The 18474-nt window shown below is 40.2% G+C and overlaps 1 protein-coding gene across 8 annotated transcripts in view; it reads left to right on the top strand.

Annotated features, from left to right (window-relative positions):
• Positions 1-18474, top strand: part of TMEM164 (transmembrane protein 164) — a 180824-nt gene that overhangs the window by 55782 nt on the left and 106568 nt on the right. For 7 of the 8 annotated variants that reach the window (XM_018044336.1, XM_018044331.1, XM_018044332.1 and 4 more), the window contains one exon: positions 15216-15265. Coding sequence is in view for 6 of the 8 variants with exons in the window: in XM_018044331.1 (XP_017899820.1) it covers positions 15216-15265 (50 nt within the window). In the remaining 2 variants the exon portion in view is untranslated. Of the gene's footprint in view, positions 1-12476; positions 12639-15215; positions 15266-18474 lie in introns of those variants that run through there. The other variant, XM_013976203.2, reaches the window with a different exon arrangement.

The following is an 18474-nucleotide window of genomic DNA, read 5'->3' as shown; positions in this document are numbered from 1 at the left end:
GCTTTATTACTGCTTGCTGTTGAGACGTGGTAGTCAGAGGGGGACTTGTTGCCGGCTGCTCTGGCTGGGATTTAGAAGGTGTCTGTGCCATTGTGGCACAGTTGACCTGGGTCCTAAGTCTGCAAAATGATTGGTAGGTTTAAAGCCTAGTTTTTATCAGCTTGCCTAGGCATGTTGGTTTCACACTCCCCAACTTTACAAAAGACTGCTTGATTAACCACAAGGCAGATGAATGGATTGATGATGGGAGAGAGATCTGTATAGACACATAACACTTGTGTCTATCAGCCTGGTCATACCTTTCCTGAGCAAGGTTCCTGAAGCCAAATTACACAGGTGCTTATTTGATAACCTAAAATCAGAACCTAACAGAATTGAAGGATCTTATCAGAGAGACCGTGTAGGTACATCACACCTTTGTATTGGCAAAATCATGGGTCCTTTTCTCTTTCCACTGCTGGAAAAAACATCAGTGATGATTTTTCTCTTGGATGTTTCTGTTTTGTCATTCCATACAAACACTGTGTGTGCTAAGACCATGTTATTCTCCTGAGTTCTTTTTCATCTTCCTCATAAGATTTGGAAAATACCCACTTCTCACCAGCAATAGAGTTTATGTGATTTCTTCTCATTGAGTGCTCTTTTTGGCTTTGCTTCCAAATTCTGGATGTTTCCAAGCAGGGCCACCACGAATGGCTATGCACTGCACAACCCTAGGAGAGGGTGCCATTCACATAGACTAGAATTGAATGGCGCCACTAGGGTTGTGCAGTGCACAACCTACACACCTATACTCGGTGGCCCTGCCATAATGCAACGCCAGCTTGCTTCATCTCCAGAAGGTTTTCAGGAGAAGTAGAGACTAGCAGTTCGGAACCATTCTCAGGAACTTAGTAAAGGGGTCTTGAAGCTGTGAACTGCTACCTTAACTAGGAAAGGAAGAGAGAAGTGTAGCTGTGGCTTCGGGAGGATTATCATCTGGCAGTGGGAACCATCATATGGAAGGACTACTTACCTTCATTCTTACAGTAAATAGAGTTTTGAAAGCCTACTATATGTGGGTTGAAGGATGGGGAAAGATTTGCATAGGAGGGAGCATTTGAACAGGGTCTTGTATAACACAGAATATGTACTAATAAATAAGAATTGTGAGGAGAGAGTTCCAGGGAAAAGGACCAGCAGGGGGAAAGACAAACTGCATGGGGTATATAGATAGTGGTAAATAATTCAGTTTGGTTTGAGAGAAAGGCTCATGAAAAAGGATAGTGAACAATAAAGCTGGTTGGTGGGTGGAGGAAGTCAAATGAGGATGGGGAAGGGGAGGGACTGGAATGCCTAATTAAGGAGTTTGGACTTTATTCAACAAGGAATAAGGAGCCATCTGAGGTGTTTTTTTTTTAATAGTTTATTCAGATATACTTCATTACCATATAGTTCATCCACTTAAAGTGTTCAATCAGTGATTTTTTGTATATTCACAGGTATGTGTAGCCATTTCCACAGTCAAATTAGAACATTTTCATCAACTCAAAAAGAGGCTCCATACCATTTAGCCATCACTCCCCTACCTGTTCTGCCCCCATGCCTAAGCAGTGACTGCTCTGCTTTCTGCTTCTATATACTTGCCTATTCTGGACATTTCAGAGATGGAGTCATATAATATATAGTCTACTTTGACTAGCTTCTTTTTCTTAGTATAATGTTTTTAAAGTTCATCCATGTCATAGCATGTGTAAGAACTTCATTCCTTTCTATGGCCAAACAATATTCCATTGTATAGGTATACCGCATTTCCTTTATCTATTCGTTCATCCATTGGTGAGTATTTGGGTGGTTTCCACCTTCTGGCTATTACGAGTAATGCTGCTATGAACATCCATGTATCTATGTATAAGTTTTTTTTTTTTTTTTCCCCCAGTTTATTTGGCTAAACCAGGTCTTTCTTGCTGCATGTGGAATCTTAGTTCCCTGACCAGGAATTGAACCCAGGCCCCCTACATTGGGAGAGTGGAGTCTTAGCCACGGGACCACCAGGGAATTCCCCATGTATACGTTTTTCTGTGAACATTTCTCTTGGGTATGTATATAGGAGTGGGGTTACTGGGTCCTATGATAACTCTGTGTGTAACTTTTTGAGGAACTGCCAAACTATTTTCGCATATTGGGGCACCATGTTCCATCCTTACTTGCAGTGGATGAGGTTCCCAATTACTCTGCATCATCATGAATACTTGGTGATTGTCTTTTTTATTTTAGCCTTTCTAATGTGTGTGAAGTCCTCTCTTACTGTAGATTTGATTTCCATTTCCCTAGTGACTAATGATACTGAGTACCTTTTCATGTGCATATTGGCCATTCATGTGTCTTCTTTGGAAGAAATGTCTATTCAAATCCTTAGCCCACTTTTGAACTTGACAGTTTGTCTTTTTATTATTAGAGTTTTGAGAGCTACTAATGTATTCTGCATAATACAGCCTTGTGAGAGACAAGATTTGCAAAAATTTTCTGCTATTCTTTGAGTTGTCTTTTTGCTTTCTTGATAGTATGCTTTGAAGGACAAAATATTTTAATTTTCATCAAGTCCAGTTTACCTATATTTTGTGGCTCTTGCTTTTGGTGTCACATCTAAGAATCCATTGCCAAACTGGGATCATGAAGGTTTACCATTATGTTTAATTTTAAGAGTTCTGTAGTTTTTGCTTCTTTATTTAGGTCTTTGCTTGATTTTGTGTTGATTCTGTAGACAATTGGGAGGTAGGGGTCCAAAGGTCATTCTTATACATGTGGAAATCCAGTTGTCCCAGGACCATTTGTTGAAGAGACTTTTCTCATTGAATAGTATTGGTCCCCTTGTTGAAAATCATTTGGGAGGGTTTATTTGGGGATTTGTTTGAATTCTTTCCATTAGCCTATACATCGATCCTTATGCCAGTGCCACGGTCTCTTTATTACTGTTCCTTTGTAGTAAGTTTTGAAATCAGGTAGTGTGGGTCTTCCTATTTATTCTTCTTTTAAAGATTGCTCTAGTTATTTGGGATACCTTGCAATTCCCTGTGAACTTTAGTGTTAGCTTCTCAGATTGTATAAGGATGTCAGTTGAGATTTTGCTAGAGATTATGTTGAATCTATCATCTGAAATTTGTGAAGTATATAACATGATCAGTGCTCTGTTTTTTTTCTCTTTAGTTTATTTTTAGCTGCACTAAGTGTTTACTGCAGCACACAGGCTTTTCCTTGCTGTCCATGAGCTTTTCTATAGCTGCGGCAAGAAGGGGCTAATTCTAGTTGTGGTGCACGGGCTTCTCATTGAAGTGGCTTCTCTTGCTGCAGAAGATTCTCTTGTTGTGGAACACAGGCTCTAGGGTGCTGAGGCTCAGTAGTTGTGTCATGTGGGCTTAGGTGGCACATGGGCTTGGTTGCCCCGTGGCATGTGGGATCTTAATTCCTGGACCAGGGATCAAACCCGAGTCCCTAGCAGGTGGATTCCTAAGCACTAGACCACCAGGGAAGTCCCAGGTTGTGTTTAAGAAGAGGAACCTGGCAATACTGTATGAACTAGAGTGAAGAAGGAGACACTGGAGGCCTCGAGATCAGATAGGAAAACTGTTGCAGTAGTTGAAGAAAATTAATAGGGACTCACCCTGCTTATTTAACTTCTATGCAGAGTACATCGTGAGAAACGCTGGGCTGCAAGAAGCTCAAGCTGGAATCAAGATTGCCGGGAGAAATAGCAATAACCTCCAATATGCAGATGACGCCATCCTTATGGCAGAAAGTGAAGAGGAACTAAAAAGCCTCTTGATGAAAGAGGAGAGTGAAACAGTTGGCTTAAAGCTCAACATTCAGAAAATAAAGATCATGGCATCTTGTTCCATCACTTCATGGGAAATAGATGGGGAAACAGTGGAAACAGTGTCAGACTTTATTCTTTTGGGCTCCAAAATCGCTGCAGATGGTGACTGCAGCCATGAAATTAAAAGACGCTTACTCTTTGGAAGGAAAGTTATGACCAACCTAGATAGCATATTGAAAAGCAGAGATATAACTTTGCCAACAAAGGTCCATCTAGTCAAGGCTATAGTTTTTCCAATGGTCATGTATGGATGTGAGAGTTGGACTGTGAAGAAAGCTGAGTGCCAAAGAGTTGATGCTTTTGAACTGTGGTGTTGGAGAAGACTCTTGAGAGTCCCTTGGACTGCAAGGAGATCCAACCAGTCCATCCTAAAGGAGATCAGTCCTGGGTGTTCATTGGAAGGACTGATGCTGAAGCTGAAACTCCAATACTTTGGCTACCTCATGCGAAGAGTTGACTCATTGGAAAAGACCCTGATGCTGGGAGGGATTGGGGGCAGGAGGAAAAGGGGACAACAGAGGATGAGATGGCTGGATGGCATCACCGACTCAATGGACATGAGTTTGGGAGTTGGTGATGGACAGGGAGGCCTGGCGTGCTGCAATTCTTGGGGTCGCAAAGAGTCGGACACGACTGAGTGACTGAACTGAACTGAAACTAGGAAATGATAACAAGGATGGATTTGAGATATATTGAAAATGTTAAAGTGTCAAGGTTACAAGACTTGGGGAGGGACTACATATGGGGCCTGAGAAAGAGGAGCAGCATCAAAGATAGCTCTGGGGTTTGAAGACAGGCAAATTGATGGGATAATAGTACTTAAAAAAAAAACTTTGTATTTTATTTTTATTAAAATTTTTATTGAAGTGTAGTTGATTTGCAATGTTGTGTTAGTTTCTACTGTACAGTACAGCGATTCAGTTATGTAAGTGTGTGTGTGTATATATATACACGTGTGTATATATACATATATATATGTGTGTGTGTATGTATATATATATATAGTTAGGTTCTTTTCCATTATAGGTTATTTTTGTTGTTTAGTTGTTATGTCCAATTCTTTGGAACCCCATGTACTTTAGCCTGCCAGGCCCCTCTGCCAGGTCCATGGGATTCTCCAGGCAAGAACACTGGAATGGGTTGCCATTTCCTTTTCCAGGGTATCTTCCTGACCCAGGGATCTAACCTTCATCTCCTGCTTGGAAGGCAGATTCTCTACCACTGAGCCACCAGGGAAGCACTTATAGGTTATTACAAGATATTGAATATAGTTCCCTATGCTATACAGTAAAACCTTGTTTATTTTATAGGTAGTAATGTGTAAAAACTTTATATTTTAAAATTATTTTTCGTTTACGAAAGAGTTGTAAAGATACCGCAGAGAATTTCTATATTCCCTTCCATCAGCTTCCCTTAATGTTAACATCTTGTATTCAGTTCCGTTTAGTTCAGTTGCTCAGTCGTGTCTGACTCTTTGTGACCCCATGAATCGCAGCACGCCAGGCCTCCCTGTCCATCACCAACTCCCGGAGTTTACTCAAACTCATGTCCATCGAATCAGTGTTACCATCCAGCCATCTCTGTCGTCCCCTTTTCCTCCTGCTCCCGATCCCTCCCAGCATCAAAGTCTTTTCCAGTGAGTCAACTCTTCGCATGAGGTGGCCAAAGTATTGGAGTTTCAGCTTCAGCATCAGTCCTTCCAATGAACACCCAGGACTGATCTCCTTTAGAATGGACTGGTTGGATCTCCTTGCAGTCCAAGGGACTCTCAAGAGTCTTCTCCAACACCACAGTTCAAAAGCATCAATTCTTCAGCACTCAGCTTTCTTCACAGTCCAACTCTCACATCCATACATGACCATTGGAAAAACCATAGCCTTGACTAGATGGACCTTTGTTGGCAAAGTAATGTCTCTGCTTTTGAATATGCTATCTAGGTTGGTCATAACTTTTCTTCCAAGGAGTAAGTGTCTTTTAATTTCATGGCTGCAGTCACCATCTGCAGTGATTTTGGAGCCCAAAAAAATAAAGTCTGACACTGTTTCCACTGTTTCCCCATCTATTTCCCATGAAGTGATGGGACCAGATGCCATGATCTTCGTTTTCTGAATGTTGAGCTTTAAGCCAAGTTTTTCACTCTCTTCTTTCACTTTCATCAAGAGGCTTTTTAGTTCCTCTTCTCTTTCTGCCATAAGGGTGGTGTCATCTGCATATCGGCGGAGGTTATTGCTATTTCTCCTGGCAATCTTGATTCCAGGTTGTGCTTCTTCCAGCCCAGCGTTTCTCATGACCATGGTAAAATCTTTAAAACTGAGAAATTAGCGTTGATACTTGAACTAAGCCATAGACTTTATTCCTATTTCACCAGTTTTTCCCACAAACATCTTTTGTCTGTCCTAGGATGAAATCCAGGATCCCACATTGCATTTGGTTGTTAGGTCGTCTTAATTTCCTCCATCCATCGCAGTTCCTCAGTCTCCATCTTTTATTACCTTGTCAATATTGAAGAGTACTGGTCAGTTACTTTGTAAAGTGTTCTTTATTTGGACTTCCCTGCTTTTGTTGTTGTTGATTAGATTTAAGTCATTGGGCAGAAATGCCACAGAAGTGATGTCATCCCCTTCTTGGTACATCATATCCGGGGGACATGATGATATGTGTTATTATTGGTGAAGTTAATTAACTAATCTTTTCCTGTCAAATTTTTCCACCAAAAAGTTACTATTTTCTTTTGTAATTAACAAGTACTTTCCATGCAAAAATGATAATCTTGCATTACTCGTCAGCATCTACCAATGGTTCTTGCCTCACTTATTGCTGTACTGTTTACCTGATGTTAATTTTGTTTCCCTCATGCCTTCTGCCTTTCTCAGATCAGTTGGAATTCTACTATTAGAACAGCTGTCCTTGTTCTTCCACTTTTTGAGGGAGCAGTTAGCAAGGGAAAAGATTAGGAAAAGAAGATGGTAAGTTCAGATTTAGGCATGAGATACCTATGTGCCATCTAGATGGAAATATGTAGAAAGCATTTATTATCTGCATCAAACAATAGTTGAGTTTAAGATTTTGGAGGCAAGCACTGTTATTCTTTTGTATTTTAGAATGTAGAAACTGAGGTTCAGGGTGAAAACCTGAGTCATACTGGGAAATACAACTGGCAAGGCAGCTGAGGGCCACATTGTTGAGAGCCCTGATTACCGAACAAACAACTTTGGGCTTTGTTCAATGACTCATCTATGCCAATTTCAAATTTGTCAGGAGGGAACAATTGATAATCCAATCCTAGCTCTCAGTCTATTATAGCATTTTGTGCAACCATAGGGAAACCATTTAATAGCCCCAATTAAATAAAATCTAAGTACCTAACGAGTTGTAGAGGCCATTGGACAAAAAAGAGGTGTTATCTGGAGTTATTGGAGAAGGCTTTGTGTGGGAACTAGAAGTTGCTGTGGGCCTGGATGGAATTTGTAGTGAGTGGACAACAGAAAGCGCAACCAAGAAGGATGATGTTATCAGTAGCTCATATTTATTTTATTGTTTACAACATGCCAGACACTAAGTGCTTCACACATTTAATCCCCATATCCACCTTCTGAGATAGTATTGATGTAATCCCTATGTGACAAATGAGGAAACTGCACCTTGAGTGTTTCAGTATTCTCTCCTTGTAGGCAGCTGGACGAGGAAGCCAAATACCATATTAGCATATTATACTACAAGCAGGTGAAGAACAAGTGAAGAACAAGTGAAGTTAGATGAATTGGAAGTTTAATGGAAGCTCTTGCTGATGTAGCTCACAGTAGGGATGGACTTTCTTTTGCAATCAGACTAATTATAGCTACTATGTATTGAGTGCTAGCTATGTGCTAGACATTGTGCCAAGTGTTTTGCTTGCTTTATCTCATTTGATCCTCTCCAAAACCTCATGAGACATAGATGCTATTTTTATCCCTATTTTAGAGATAAAAATTTCTCCAGTCTCTCATCCAAGGTTACAGTGCTGGTGAGTGGCCGAAATCTATCTTAACTCTAAAGCCCATAATATTCACCGCTTAGCGATGCTCCCTACTCCACTTCCATTCTTTTAATAGGGGTGAATTTGGCACTGGGACCAGGAAACTTGAGATTTACAAGCTAAGATTTCCTGGTCCCTGGCTAGTACTTGGATGTGGAAACTGCCAAATATATATGCCTTTGTGACTTTCTTTATTCTGTACCTCAGTGTTTGGTCAACCCCATTCTTTCTTTGGGGATAATTCAAACAGGTTACAAACTGGTCTTTCAAGTCTAGGAACATTCTAGCTTTAAAATGCATTTGCTATGTTTTAAATACATTATATGTTGATTTTGAAGCCCAAGAGTTTGTCAGTAGGTGCTCTAATTTCCTTTTTGTCTAAATTCTTGAGAGAAGGCTCTTTGTCAGTTCCTTATACTGACAAAAAAGATAATTTCTCAGAAAAAATTAGCAGAAAGAATTAATGGGAGGATAGAAGGAATCATGGGTTTCCCATGTGGCTCTGTGGTAAAGAATCCGCCTGCCAATGCAGGAGACGTAGGAGACATGGGTTTGATCCCTGGGTCAAGAAGATCCCCTGGAGGAAGAAATGGCTACCCACTCCAGTATTCTTGCCTGGAAAAGTCCGTGGACAGAGGAGCCTGGCAGGCTTTAGTTCATGAGGTCACAAAGAGTTGGACCTGACTGAGTGACTAAGCATGCACAAGGGGAAATGATGCTTTCTTTTGTTATTTGAAGGGTAAATAAGAGGTAGCCGAAAGAGGAAAGATGAGAAGGCCATTCTGGAAGAGTGAGTAGGATGAACAATAATGCAAGTTTTGATTTGGAGATTTAAAATTTTAAAATATTACGAAAACAATTGGTGACTCTTTTTTTAATCCCAAGATTGTAAATAACTTTCAAAGTATGACATCAGAGACAGAAACCATGAAGGAAATATCTAATTTATATATCTAATTACATAAAGATACAAAAACTTCCATACAAAACTGCCATAACCGGAGCTATGACAATGGTAACATGGGAAAAATATTTGCAATAAATGTCAAGTAGTCTGTATTAAATGGCATTAAAACATAAATAGCTTCTTATAACACAATAAGAAAAAGAACACACCAGTTGAAAAATAGGCAAGGCCACAATAGAAGAAATACGGCTGGCCAAACTCATGTTAAAAAATAGTTTAATATTTCTGGTAATCTGAGGCACGCACATTAAAGCAGTGAAGTAAGTGTGTGTGTGTGTGCGCGCATGTGCGCGCGTTGTAGGGGAGTAAAGTTAATGTTCACTCTACGCTTCTATATTCGTGTCTTGAGATCCCCCTGTACTAAAAGACAGAATAACAAGAGGAAAACAAATGGACTTTCAATAACTTGTGTACCTCCTGTGTGTGTGGGAAAGATGCAGGAAAACTGAGTAACTCCCTGAAAAGGGCCCAAACCACCACCTTAAATACCATCTCCAGCTAAAGACAAAAGGGTGGAGGGAGCCAGTTCCTGGAGGTGACCAGGAGAGGCACAGTAAACAAGAGTAAGATTGTATGCAGAAGTTGCTGCCTTTTCTAGTCATAAGAGTTTCTAGAAATTCAGTCTTTCTTCTCTTCCTTGTACAGAGAGGAGACACCCTAACAAATGGAGATTTTCTTTATAAATGCAAATATCTCTTATGAAAATAATCTCTTCTACTTGATTTTCAGGGTGTCTCCTGTATCTGCTGCTTTTTTTTTTTTTTAAAAAAAAAACAAGCTCAAAATAGTCTTTATGACAAAGAGACATATTTGACGGTGGCAAATTCTGCTCCCTTTTAGTGTTTTGCCTTTTAAAACTGATAATGACCTCTTGGCCGGGCTGTAGCAGAAACATATTTCTCATATGTTGCTGGCGGGAGTACAAATTCAAAGACATTTTCTGGAAGGCAGTTTAGAATTGTAGGTTAAAAAGCCTTAAAATCCATATTCCCTTTGAAGACCTAGAAATTTTCACTCTAATGAGAGACCAGATACTAAATGTAGACTACTACTAAATGTTGTTTAGTCACTAAGTCGTGTGTGACTCTTCCGTGACCCCATGGGCTGTAGCCCACCAGGCTCCTCTTTCCATGGAAATTTTCCAGGCAAGAATACTGGAGTGGGTTGCCAACTAAATGTAGGCTACTACTATAAAATGTAGACTAAATAGTGAAGGACCTGAAAATTTAGATATAACTTACATGCATGACAGGAAGAGATGGGTTGAGTAAATTGTTGCATATCCATATAGTTGAATAAAATGAAGCTACTAGAAAATGAGATTATTGAAGCCTGTTTATGACATGGAATAGGCTCAAGATACAGTTTGGGACAGTGCCCGAAGCCAGCAAGCTGTAGAGATCAGCAGGATGAGTAGAGAAAGCCTTGCCTGCCTTGCTAAGGAGCTTGAGCTTTTCCTGTAGTTACTGGCCAGCCATTAAAGGATTCTAAAGGAAAGATCAGAGATGCATTTTAGAGCAATCCTCCTTACCAGCAGTGTGTCTGGAGGCAAGAAACCAGTGAAAATCATTTCATCAGTCCAAGGAGAGAGAAGATGAGGCCCCAAGTGTGGGTTATGTTTATAGGCATTCCTTTAAGAACCCCCAAATAGATGGGTGCCCTTCTAGGTGGTGGAGCCAAGAGAACTGGAGCTCGGCCTCGGAAGATTGTGTTGCAAGCCAAATGCCACTCTCCTGCCCCTCTCTCACTCTCTTTCCCTCTGATTTAGTTTTCTCATCCTTCCACTGCTTAACCTGGCTAGCCCCTCACTTAGGATGGTCTTGGTGACTGGCCATTCTTCCCGCCTACATTTCTCATAGTACTAACACTTCTTCCTATGAACAAAAATTACCTTCTTTCAGTGTTATGACCATGAGGGGTTAATGAATGTGATATTGGGGTTGAGCAGAATTCGACAGGGAACAGGGTATTGATGCCAGTGAACTTGGGGCTAATATGACCATGGAACAGAAACAAGAACAGGAAATGGGACAAATGATGCTGAGAGCTTGGGTGGGGAAGGTGGGAACCTGGAGCCAGAGTGTCTCCGCGGTAGAGGATCAACTGGTACAGCTGCTGGTACCTAGATTATGTGCTTAGGAAAAAACGAAATTTTCGAGTTTCTGGGCAAGATAACAGAGAGTCACTGTCTCCTGAAGAAGCTGAGAGAGTGAGGTTTTTGAATGGAACCTGCAGGTTTTTCCAGGAAAAACCAGCCCCAAAAGACTTCAGTTCTGTAAGGATTTGAGAATCGCCAGCACCCAGTAGATAGGAGAATGAAGCTGGTTGGATGTAACGTGAGCCTGTCTTTAGGGAATGCTGGACTCTGAAACCCTGAAACCCATCTGGGTAAATATAATTTGCTGCCCAGACAGGTCTGTGTTTTGAGATGTCTCAGGTTGTAAGGAGGAGATTGGAGGAGCTGTGTTGTGGTACAGATGTGACGACCCTGAGGTGACTCCATGTGTGCTGTGGGAGTTGAGGGACAGGGCGAGAGTCTAAAGAAGAGAATCCCCCATGAAGCTGGGACCATGTCAGGTGTGAGGTGAAAAGTGTTGCGAGTTTATTACGGGACCTGGGTTCTTGCCAGAAACCTCATCAGAACCTTCCCCCTGGGTTTCTCCATCTGTAAAGTGGGATTTCATAACAAAACCCTGCTTGCCTCCCAGACAGTGGGTCAATGGAAGGGCATAGTAGCATTTCTCTGTTATGCTCCCTGCTCTTTTCTTCAGATGCCTATCCGGGCAGATGGCAGCAAGAAGACAAAGTGCCGCGGCGGTGCTGGGATGTACTCAGATGCCTTCTCATCTTCCTGCCCTCTTTGTTTGCGCTTCCAAGTGTCCTCTCTTCCCACTTTATTTGCAGCTGAAGGGTTAGTTTAGCTTTCCGTCTGCTAGGCTAAAACACATGCCAACAAATTTTGGAGGCCATTGGCAGCCAACCAAAGAAGAGAGCAGCGATATTTGGGCCAATGCTGGGGGCCTTTGGGCCTCTGAATTAAAATCTTCACTCTGATCTTTGGTTGACGGTGATTATGGATGTGGCTCCAGCATGGCAAAGCAGAGAGGTTTAGTGCCATAAATCTAGGAAGTTGCCAGAGGAGACCGTAAGTTTACTGGAAAAGAAATAGAATGGGGTCGGGGTCCTTTTTCAAGCCTGCTTTTTTGATGTTCTCCATGTATCTGATTTTAAAAGTTGCTTGGAAAAGATACCCTCTATCCTGGTGTTGGGGATAGATAGGCAAGATGAGGAAAGCCAGTGTGTTGGTTGGAAATGACATGACCACAGGCAAGTGACTATTGGAAAACTCACTTAAGAGTCAAGACTAGATGGGCTGCCTCGAAAGAAATCAGATCCATGATTAAGTTGGGACTGGAGGCTTGCTTTCTTCAGGAGGTTTCTGGGCTTCCCCGTATAGGGACATCGGGGATCTGAACCAGCCAAATGGGGCAGTTACAGGGAAATTGCCCCTCCCTCCCCCAAGAATCTGCTTATCTCCTCGGATGTGTGTATAGAAAAGTGGGGTCGGGGGGGGGGGCGTGTTGCATTTTTGCTTCTCTGTTTTAGTGTGTTGGAAGTATCTAGGGTATTCCAGAAGCTCAGAAAGATTGCTAGCATGACTCTTAGGTGACTCCAGAAGTATTCTTTCCAAGGTGCTTGGGGGCCCCTGTCTGCTTTCTGTATACTGTAGCTTCTGAGTGTAGCCTTTGATGGCCTGATGCTGGGTAACTATGTACAGCCTCCAACTTGGTCCCTTGCCTAAGGTGAGTAACTTTGCTTCCAGGTCAGTGGTAAAGAATACCAGCTTGGTTTCTTTCTCTCTCGTACTGTTCTGACGGGTAGGGTGGGGAAGTGGGGTTAAGTTCATGTTTGGGTGATTGAAATTCCAAGTTGACAGTCCTTATCCCAAACCATGAAGGTCAGATGTATTTCAGAAGTCTTGAATACTTTGGATTTTAAAAGGCAATACTGAGAGTGTGGAGTGTTTTACAGACACTGCCAATGGGATCTGGGACAGCACCCTGTAATCAAAGTACATTCTTATTGTGGAAAACATATGAATACTCACCATAAATGGAATAAAGACAGTCTATAAAGAGCCTCAGCTCAGATCATGTCACGTCTGCTACCAAATTAGTTTTATTTTTTTTTTTAAACCAAACCCCACGTTCTGTTTCTTAGACCTTTTTGGATTTGGCGATTGCAAATAAAGGATTGTGGACCTGTAATTATCATTGGCTTTGCACTTTTAATCAAATTGATCTACAGGGGAAAGTAACATTCTCAATGGATTTTTTCTTGGTGGGTTCTCTGGTGAGGTATTGTGTGAGTGATGGACTCCCGGCTGTGTTCCTTTCAGGATCCTTTCTTCCCCATTCTTTCTCTTAATCTGCAGGGATTCAGGTATCTATACTTAGAGTGATTTTCCTTAGAGTACCCTTTCCTTTTAAATGTAGATTCTGAGAGAACTGAAGAACAGAATATAAAGAAGTTACCCGGGACAAAGCCAAACCGGCCCATAATGCCAATAATGTCTATTCATAAATGCTCACCACAAGAGAGGAACACATAGCAGTGATTTTGTAAATCTGCACCATTATGTCGCCGTAGGTGAAGTAACTCCATAAACATGAGTTTCATTCTTTGGTCAATCTTTTGTCCTGCTGAATGTCTTTGATCAAACCTTGAGTACACTTGGCTGCTTAGAATAGTTGAATCTCCTAGGGCTTTTGTTAAAATGCACAGATTCCTGGAACCCCTGACTTACGGAATCAGCATTCCTCATGGGGGGAGCCCAGGAATTTGCACATTGTACAACTGCTCTGCAGGGCTTTCTTTGTCCCCCTTGAGCAAAGTCAAACAAGGTTTGACTTGGTGCAGTCAAACTGCCACTGCTGTGGGTTTCTAAGGCTAGTTCAAACCAAGGAGCATGGAACTGATGGTCTCTTAGAAGGGTCAGGTTCTTTTTGTTTGGTTTGAGCAGGGAGAATAGAAGAGGAACCAACTAGTCAGGCTTTGAAACAAACCAATCAAATGTGGGGGAAGAAAAATAATTTTCCATCTACTTTTCTAGGTTCCTGGCTGAGACACACCCCCCCCCCCACAGTAAGATTAACAGGAAGCTAATAATAAAATAATAAAACAACGAAAGTTTAATAATATGTATACCTCCTATATACATGGGGGAGACCCAAGAAAATGAACTCCCTGAAATGGCCTAAGCTACCACCTTAAATACCATCTCTAGCTAAAGATAAACATGTTGGGTAGTGGTTGAGAGGTAGGGGTGGAGGAGAAGGCCAGTTCCTGGAGGTGACCAGGAAGAGTGCAGTAAACAAGGGTAAGGTTGTTACACAGATTTAGGTCCTTGCCTTCCCCCTTGAGAGAGTATAAAGATTTAGAGTTACCTTTTCCTAGAGGGAGACACCTGAACAAATGGAGATTTTCCATATAAATGTAAATATATTGTACAGAAAGGTAACTTCTACACAGTTGTCAGAGCTTTTCCAATGTCTGTTGTTTCTTAAAAACAATCAGCCTAAAATAATCCTTGTGCCAAACAAACAAACTATGGGGTAGCAAATTCAGCTCCCCTTCAAAATCAAAGGGAAATTAAGAGCCTGGGGGTGGCAAAGTCAATAGGATTGCCAGATGAAAAATACAAGCTGTCCAGTTAACCTTGAATTTTGATAATGAATAACGTTTTAGCATACGTATGTTCCATGTTCCAGGATATACTGATACTAAAACATTGTTCATTGTTTATCTGAAATTCAAATTTAACTTGGTATCCTGTGTTTTTGTTTGCTAAATCTGGCAAAGTTAATCATTGATTAACCCACCTTCCCCCATGGGAGGCAAATCGGAGGGTATTTGTGTGCTTATCCTATGCCCAGAATCCATTTTTACTTGTCCTGGTTTAAAAACTTCTTATCCTGGCTACTTGTATTATACCGAAGTTGAAGTATTGAAAAATTGAGTGTTCTAGAGGTTAAAAGGAAGTGAGGCTGAAATGGCTTAAGGAAAAGCTCTCCCCATCTCCTACCCTCCCAACAGTTACTACTTCCACTCTCCATCCATCTCTTTCCCCTTTCCCCCACCTTCCCCATCACACACACAGCCAGGACAGGCACACATAGATGCATGTACAAACACAAACATGTTTAGAAAACCACTTGCTTGTCTTTTAAAGTTTTTTTATGTTATATATATTTTTTTCTGTGCAAGAGTTTGGTTATTTTATTATTAGTAGCATTAGAATTAGCATTATTAAAGTAACACTGTCTCACTGTGTCCAGCATTTCTTGTGATAACCATACTTAATTTTTTTTCCATTGCAGATCTTTCTCCTGGCCTGCCCTCCATGTCCGGGAGCAATCGTCATCTTCAAGTAAGGGCAAATTGTTTTTCTGTTGCTGTTGCTGAATTGCTTTGTCTGCTTGGTAAAAAAGGATGGTGAACACATTGTGAGCACATTGAACCTGCGATGCTGTGTGTCTGGGCTTCCCAAGAGACAAATGTCTTCAAGGGTCCAGTGAAACAGGGAGATGTTATATGTAGAGATTTGGCCTTTGTGCTTTCGGTAAGCTCTGGCAGATCCCTTTTAGCGATTCCTTGTGGTGGTGGTCTATGGCCAAGACATGCTCCCTTGGAAGGTTGCCACCCTCCTAAAGTTTCTCTTGAGAGCCTGCTGGGGGCCAGACAGCCCTCCTCTACTCACAGATCTTTGTACTGTGGTTCTCTTGTTCCACTGAGGATACTTTGAAGGCCTGTGTTCTTGTGTTTTTGTCTTTTATTGCTCTTGTTGTTGTTAAAGTGCAAATTAAAGTGAGGAGAGAAAAATATCACCTTATTACAAGTCCTGACTTTCTTTAAAATAACAAGCATCCAAATCTATTAAAGTGTATTGCAGGCAAATCGTGTTTGTCTGAAGGCAAGTTTTCTTAAATGAAATTCTCAAGAGTCCTGGAAGCCTCATGTAAACCAGGAGTTGTGACCATTTCGCTTATCAAACCTTTTATTAGAGTTGCTAATGAGACGCTAAATCGACCCAATGAATTTCATCTCTTTCCCCCTTCCCCAGCCCCCATTTTGGAGCTGTTTCTGAGCAGGGAAATGGCCCCATACCAGAGGGAGGGGGCAAAAAGTAGAGAGCCCAGCAGATCCTTGGATAATTGAGAGTGGCATAAATGACTTTCTGATTTACTAAGTCATTAAAGTGTGAGGTAGGGGAAAATATACCCCATTTGTTGCTTCAAATAGCTCCTTGGAATAGCCACTTAGTCTCTTGCCTTAGGTGAATAACTTTCTGCTGGATGAGGGGTAATGGGTCCTGATTTCGTAAGTCTCTTACTTGGACAACTCCTAAGGAGAAAGGGGTATTTAACCCTGTTTCCTTCCCTTGATTTCCCAAAATGGGCTCAGTCTTTCAGTGAAATGTTTTAAAAGTAACATTTATTGGTTTTTATTTCATTATTATGGGAGTTGTAATTTTCATTATAGAAAATGCAAAAACACACACAAAAAGAAAATAAACACCATTACTAATCCTACCAAGAAATTATTTTTGTTACTGCCCTCCTTGTTTTTAAACAAGCAGAGACCATATTTTGGTTTTTGTTTTGTTTTCTTTTTTGCTGTATCCTTTCTAAACTTAATTCAATTTATATGTGTTTGTACATATAAAATACATACATATAATTGCTGGATTTGTTTGTTTTAGTAGTCTTCCCCTGCCCCTCGTTTTCCTCGTTTGGTTTGGCCTTTGCCCTGTCTTTGCACATTGTCTCTGTATATTACCAAACCAGTATGTTTTCTTCTATATTTTTATTCATGCTTGTAGGTGTATACACACACACACACACACACACACACACACACACGGGTTTTGAAATGTTTTGTTGTTTTTATTCATTGTTTTACAAAAACAGAATCCTATATATACATCCTGCTTATTTTCACTCAACAATATCCCATGAAAATCCATGAAACCTCTTGGTATAGCGCTTTGTCTTTTAAAAGGCTAGAAAATATTTTGTGGATGCACAATTTATTTAGCCATTTCCCTATTAATGAACATATACATTCTTTCCAGATTTTGGCCACTACAGTCCATGCTGAATTTAAACATCATTGTGCTTATGCCCTTATATACTAGTGCTTTCAATTTATACACATGTATACACACACACAAATGTTTATTTGTAAATGAATATTTGTTACCATATCAATTTGTAAAAACAGGCTGTTATAATTCACTTTTTCTCTTTGTATGTAATATATGAGATTATTCTTTTTTTCACATCCCTATCAGCATCAGGTTTTATGATTCTTTTATAATTTTGACAACTTAATGAATGTATTTCCTTGGCTAATAATGCATTTCAGTATTCTCTCATTTTTTGTCCAGTTGGATTTGCTCTTTGAATTGTCTGCTCATATTACCTACCCATTTCCTAGGGGTTGTTTATATATTTTTTTAACTTGTAAGGCCTCTTTGTATATTTTGGATATTGGCCCTCAGGCTACCATCTTTATTATAGACATATTTCCCAAATCTTTATATGATTTTACTGATTGTATATTTTGCCACATAATTTTTTCTACATACTTTTTTTCATATCCAAATATGATAATGTTTTTTATAGCTTCTGGGTTCCCAGTCTTTGTTGAGACTGTTTTCTCAAAGATGGATAACCAGTGGTAGTAGCATAATATGTTAAGTAATTCCTACTTTCCCTTGTAAATTAAACTACTATCTTTGTCATTGAACCTTTTATATACAAGGCTCCATTTATGAATTCTCTTGTTTTATCTGTGTCTTATTTACCTTAGTCATGTTGATTAGATTAAATTAGCTTAAAAATATTTATCTTGGCTATTCATTGGCATTTTTTCTTTATATACATTTTAATATCATTTAATCAGTCCCCCAACCCCATCCTATTGTGATTCTAATTAGAACTGCATTAAATTTATATTTCAATTTTGTACAAATCACTTTTTAAATACATAGCTCTTTTTGTCTAAGAAATGGTTATTTCTTTCCTCCTGTTCAGATCTTATTTTATAGCATTCTTGATACATTTATTCTAAAGAATTAAGAGCTTTTTTGTTCATTAGGAGTGCAATATTGTCCTCCTTTCCATTCCTAAATGCCTCTTGCTAAAATAGAAAAAGTTTATTAATTAAAAAAATACTTTTCATATCTAGCTATTTTACCAAATTGTCTTGTTAGCTCCAGTAACTTTTATTTTAGTTTTATCTTTTTTTTTCTTATCAGATTGCAGCAGATTTAATAGTGGCCCCCAAAGTTATGCCCAAGTTGTAACCCCAGAACCTGCAAAGGTGACCTTGTTTGGAAGAACTATCTTTGCACATGTAATTGTGGAATTTGAGATGAGATCACCCTGGATTTAGGGTGGGCCCTTGTGTGTTTGTGCTCAGTCATGTCGGACTCTGTGACTCCATGGACTGTAGCCCACCAGGCTCCTCTGTCCATAGAATTTTACAGGCAAGAATACTGGAATGGATAGTTTATCTTTTCTTTCCAATGGTTATTCTAATTATTTAATTTTCTTCTATTTTTTGCTAGAAACT

This window comes from Capra hircus, unplaced genomic scaffold (assembly GCF_001704415.2).
Source record: "Capra hircus breed San Clemente unplaced genomic scaffold, ASM170441v1, whole genome shotgun sequence".
Classification (NCBI taxonomy): Eukaryota; Metazoa; Chordata; class Mammalia; order Artiodactyla; family Bovidae; genus Capra; species Capra hircus.
The sequence above is the reverse complement of the archived record's forward strand: the minus strand, read 5'-3'. Positions and strand labels throughout refer to the sequence as shown.